The sequence below is a fragment of the Drosophila albomicans genome, unplaced genomic scaffold (assembly GCF_009650485.2).
Source record: "Drosophila albomicans strain 15112-1751.03 unplaced genomic scaffold, ASM965048v2 utg000063l_pilon, whole genome shotgun sequence".
Classification (NCBI taxonomy): domain Eukaryota; kingdom Metazoa; phylum Arthropoda; class Insecta; order Diptera; family Drosophilidae; genus Drosophila; species Drosophila albomicans.
Window position 1 is genome coordinate 1 of NW_026263488.1, and position 5,385 is coordinate 5,385.

The following is a 5,385-nucleotide window of genomic DNA, read 5'->3' on the forward strand; positions in this document are numbered from 1 at the left end:
GGAAAATAAAAAAAAATGTAAAAATCGGAAAATTTTGGAAAATGAAAAAAATTAAAAAATCGGAAAAATTTTGGAAAATGAAAAAATTAAAAAATCGGAAAATTTTTGAAAATGAAAAAATTTAAAAATCGGAAAAATTTTGGAAAATGAAAAAATGTAAAATCCAGAAATTTTAGAAATAAAATATAAAATGTAAAAATCCGAAAAATTTTTGGAAAATGAAAAAATGTAAAAATCGGAAAATTTCAGAAATCGCGCCGTATGGAAAGCAATGTAAAAATCGGAAAAATTTTGAAAATCAAAAAATCGGGATAACGCTGGGCATCTACAGAGAAGATGCTCAAGTGTGTCCTTAACCCGGGTTCGTTGCATTTCCTGCAAAATCAAAAAAATGTCGTGATGCCCAGCTTTACAGCATGGACGGCTGAAAGACAGTGACCAGTTAAAATGCCTAGCATTAGCCTGCAGTCTTTCCTTGAAAAATGCATGAATGAATTTGGTTAAGTTTTTTGTTAGTAGAGGCACACATCAGCCTTGCAGTTTTGCACGAGTTGGCATTAAAATCGCGTCCCACTGAAGTCTAGAGCGTACCTCAATTTCACTGCCTAGAGTTCGCAGGAATATCGGAACAAAACATGTTACCGACATCGAGCCCCACTCCCTCTTTGGCGAGAATGTCTGCGATCTCGTTGCCATCGATGCCCTGGTGGCTTGGGATCCAATAAATCGCACGACCGCAGATGCGTTCAGCGACTCTATTGCTCTTCTGCTGTCCAGGACAACTTTGGACTTGACCACATCAGATTGCATTGATCTTATTGCAGCCTGGCTGTCAACAAAGATGTTAATAGAGGTGTGATTACGCTGTAAACCCGAGCCAATTCGGCAGCCTTGCCAATGGCAAAAACTTCCGCCTGGAAGATGCTGCAAAAAATATAGGATTGTTTGGAGACCGGGTCTGGGCAGTATACGGCCGCTCCGACACCATCATCCATCTTCGACCCGTCGGTGAAGAGGTTGAGGGCTTCGAAAAATGCGTAACCCTTCCCGCCAGCACTCCGGTTCCAGAAAATATTGTGTTAATATGGTCAGTACTGGTAAAAGGGGATAGTATAGTCCAAGTCTCTACTAATCTCCCTACCAATGGCGCTGTGACCATAGCCTAGCAGACCCAGATTGCCAGTTGCGGCAATCCGTAGGGACGATTTTGCGGCTATGGATTGCGCGTATAGGTTTAATGGTTCGACACCAGCTATTACCTCGAGGGCTTTAGTTGGCGTCGACCTGAGAGCGCCTGTGATACACAGTAGCGCTTGACGCTGTGTCCTTTCCATGATGGATAGGTACGTCCTTTTTTCAGTGGCCTGCCACCACACTAGAACACCGTAGGTGAGGATAGGGCGAACAACTGAGATGTATATCCACCGCATTAGATTGGAGAGAGGCCCCAAGTGCAACTAAGCATCTTTTTTCGCCATGTACAAGGCTCCGGTGGCCTTCTTCACCCTTTCTAACACATTGAGCTTCCATGTCAGTTTGCTGTCCAGGACCACACCTAGGTATTTTACTGCTAGGCTCGGCTTTAGCGTAGTGCAGCCTATTTTTGGGGGGGACCACGCAGGTACCTTATACCTCTTCGTGAAGAGGATAAGGTCCGTTTTGTCCGCGTTAATGCTGAGCCCGGCTGATTCGGCCCATGCTTTAACATCCCGCAAAGTAAGTTCCATTACGGAACTAAGGGTGGTTGGGCATTTCCCAGTTATCAAAATGCTTATGTCGTCAGCATAGGCAATTAACTTGAAAAAATCTAGTAAATTTTAGAAGTAGGCTATTTACGACCAAATTCCAAAGGAGAGGCGAGAGAACCCCACCCTGGGGAGTGCCACCTCGCACTACCTTTGTAATGGCCGCATCGCCCCACGTAGCCACCACCCGCCTGTCACAAAGAAGGCGGTTGACCCACCTGTGGATCGCTGGTGCCGTGTTAACTGAGGTAAGGCCCTTCATAATAGCATCAGTGGTGACGTTATTGAAGGCGCCTGAAATGTCAAGAAATGCACCCAAGGCATATTCTTTATAGTGTTCTGCTTTTTCGATGGAGGCTACTAGAGCATGGAGAGCAGTCTCAATGGACTTGCCCTTTGTGTACGCATGCTGATTTGGGGACAACAGATGCATTGTGTTGCTTCTGATGTGCAAATCAAGTAGCTTTTCCAATGTTTTTAGCAGGAAAGAGGTTAGGCTGATAGGCCGGAAGTCATTTGGGACCACATGACTGCATTTGCCCGCCTTGGGCAGGAAAATGACTTTCGAGGTCCTCCAAAGAGTGGGGATATGACCCCATGCGAGGCACGCCGAATAGATACCCGATAGCCACGGAACAATCGTGGGCTTGCTGGCTTGCAGCATTGCTGGCGAAAGTCCATCGAGACCGGGCGACCTGACCTTCGCAAAGGAGTCGATAGCCCAAATTATTTTGTTATCTGTAATTAGACCGGCTGGGGGTCTCATAACTGGGAGACTAGGAAAGAGCTGCCAGTCACTGTTCTCTATTCCAATACATCCCGGGAAATGAGTTGAGAGCAGTGCTTCAAGAGAGTTTCAGCACTGCTCTCCGTCCACGCTCCGTCGCCCGACTTGAGCAGACTAGGACTGGAAGGCTGCTTGGACAGCAGCTTCCTCAGTCTGGAGGTGTCTTTGATGTTATCCAGGTCCGAGCAAAAGGTTCTCCATGAAGACCTTTTGGATGATCGGATCATCTTCTTGTACGACTTCAGGAGAGACCTATACTCGTCCCAGACATATTCGTTATCCGCCTTCTTAGCAAGTTGAAACATGCTAGTAAGCTCCCCGCGTAGCGATGAGAGATCTGGGTTCCACCAGGGTGGCTTCGAACTTCTCGTCGGTCTTGAGAGCCTACAAGATTGGCGAAACGCAGAAAGTAGTCCTGCTGAGAGGACATTGACATTTGTTTCTAGGTCCTGTACCGAGTTGATGTTACCCGGCGGACCAAGAGACTTGGAGACAAGGCTAGAGAATTTCGCCCAGTTGGTATTTCGGGGATTTCTGAACGGCTGAGCCGCAGGTACCCTATTAAATGGAATGGTAAACTGAATATACTTATGATCCGAGAAGGAGGGTCTATCCAGGACCCTCCACTCTTCTACATTGGTACACTCAGTTGCAATCGTTAAGTCCAGCACATTACTGGAGGTGGGACCTACATAGGTAGATACCTCACCTCTGTTGGCTAGTCTAAGCTTATGGTTAAGGATAAAATCAAGAACTGACTCACCCCTGTCGTTGATGTCGGGACTTCCCCAGACGCTATGGTGGGCGTTGGCGTCCGTTCCGATTATAATATGCTTATTGGAGGAGCAGACCATGTCCACCAGCCTCCGCAGCTCGTCAGGTGGAGCCGGCTTGTCGTGAGCCATATAACAGGATGCCAGCAGCAAACATCCTTCACGGCTCTCCAGCACCACCACGGTTAGATCGTCATTGCTGTAATTAGGTAGTAGATGAGCTTTTAGCCCCTTTTTTACAAGGATGGCAGTTCTCGATCTACTTACCAATGTCGGGACGTATAAATCATAGTTAGGCGACTTCAGCCCAGCCACCGTGTTGCCCGACGCTATCCACGGTTCTTGGACCAAAGCCGCGTAGGCGGACGCTTCCTCCAGGGCAAGGAGTAGCTCCGCCGAAGCCGTTTTGGATTTATGGAGGTTGAGTTGCAGCACACTCATTAGAGGTTAGCAAACTCGCGGGGGGGTCCGTCTGCATGGACAGTTCCTCCCCCACCTCCTCCGTCTTGTCAGTCAGGCTGAGGTTCTGGGTGGCGTCGGTCACGATCTCAAGACCGAGATCTGCCTCAACCTCCCCTGACCTCAGCGTGTGTGTGTCCTGGTCGTTGGGATGACGTTTTTTGAGGCGAAGGTACACGCTCCCTAAGCCCCACGCCATCTTCCCATTGCGCTTGTATAGCAGATCCTCGGCCTCCTTATTGATCTGAATGATCACGTGCTGCCCACCACTGGGTAAAGGTTCATCAACCTTCAGCACGGACCAATCACTCGTCGGTATGGCCGGGTTCTGCTTTTTAAGCAACTGAAGCGCCCGCTCTCCCTGAACAACTATTGGGAAAAGGACTTTCGCCTTCGGCATGGACGGAATATTATTCCTGTCCACCACGTCCAGCTTGGCCCCCTCCCACAGCCCGTCCAGTTTGGGTACGGTCGCTTGCAGCCACTGCAATGTTGGGTCGTCCTTGCATGTCAGGATCTTGACACCATTCAGCCAGCCAGTGCCTTCGAAAGTAGGCATTGGACTGTCTGGGACATTCTCCATCCTGACAAACAGTGCGTCGACCAGCTTACTATGGGTCAACCGCCACCGCTCTGCAGACATTTTCCCGTTAGGGTCCCCTCTGTCTATGAGAGCAACGGCGAGATGCCGCCTGGCAGTTTCAGCAACCGTTGCTCTCTGTCTCGTCTTGTTCGAGTCCGTGTTGGTGGAGCCAGGTGCTCGCAGCCTCTTGCTCACTGGAGCCCCTTGCTTGGGACTCTCAGCGGACCGTTGGCGCTTGCTTGCCATGGACTCCACCTTGTTGTTGGGCAGGGCCGGTAGAACCGGTCTGCACTTTAGTGTCTTTTGGAAGGGGGCTAAGTTGGTTTTCCCGCATCCACGTGTTGGCCCAGGCAAGCCTCCCCTGGTCCTTGACGGACAGGTTAGCTACGCCACTAAGCCTTGCGTGAATACGGGTCGCCGCCTTATTTTTGGCCTTCTCCTTCAGCCCCCCCGTGCCCCGCTGCGCAACCTTGGAGGTGCTGGCGATAGGCAGGGGTGACTGAAGAGGAAGACGTTCCCCCTCCACCGTAGAAGTTGGCGCAGCGCTCTTTTGGTCCGTGTCGGTTAAGACCACAGCACCCGCGCGCACCAACCTCGAATTTTTGGTGGCAGTGTTGTTACAACTGGTGCGGCCTGCTCCCGCCGCCTCAGAGGTGTGACCGCTGGCGACACGCAGAGAGGATCTCTCCCCCCCGTGCCCGCCGGTGGTAGCAGTCACGCCTTCCACCGACGTTTGGGCTGACATCCCAGCCCGGATTTTGGAAAATGAAAAAATGTAAAAATCGGGAAAATTTTGAAAATGAAAAAATGTAAAAATCGGAAAAATTTTGGAAAATGAAAAAAATGTAAAAATCGGCAAAAATTTTGGAAAATGAAAAAAATGTAAAAATCGGAAAAATTTTGGAAAATAAAAAAATGTAAAAATCGGAAAAATTTGGAAAATGAAAAAATGTAAAAATCGGAAAATTTTGGAAAATGAAAAATGTAAAAATCGGGAAAATTTTGGAAAATGAAAAAATGTAAAAATCGGAAAAATTT

The 5,385-nt window shown here is 48.6% G+C and overlaps 1 protein-coding gene across 1 annotated transcript; it reads right to left on the reverse strand.

Moving 5' to 3' along the window:
• Positions 1–3,064: 3,064 nt before the first annotated feature.
• On the reverse strand, positions 3,065–4,536 carry LOC127566247 (uncharacterized). The gene is made up of 2 exons (XM_052008267.1): positions 3,573–4,536; positions 3,065–3,504 (listed from the first exon to the last, which is right to left on the reverse strand). Exon 1 carries the CDS (start codon positions 4,405–4,407, stop codon positions 3,718–3,720), a length of 690 nt encoding a protein of 229 aa, XP_051864227.1. The 5' UTR covers positions 4,408–4,536; the 3' UTR covers positions 3,065–3,504; positions 3,573–3,717.
• Positions 4,537–5,385: the final 849 nt, after the last annotated feature.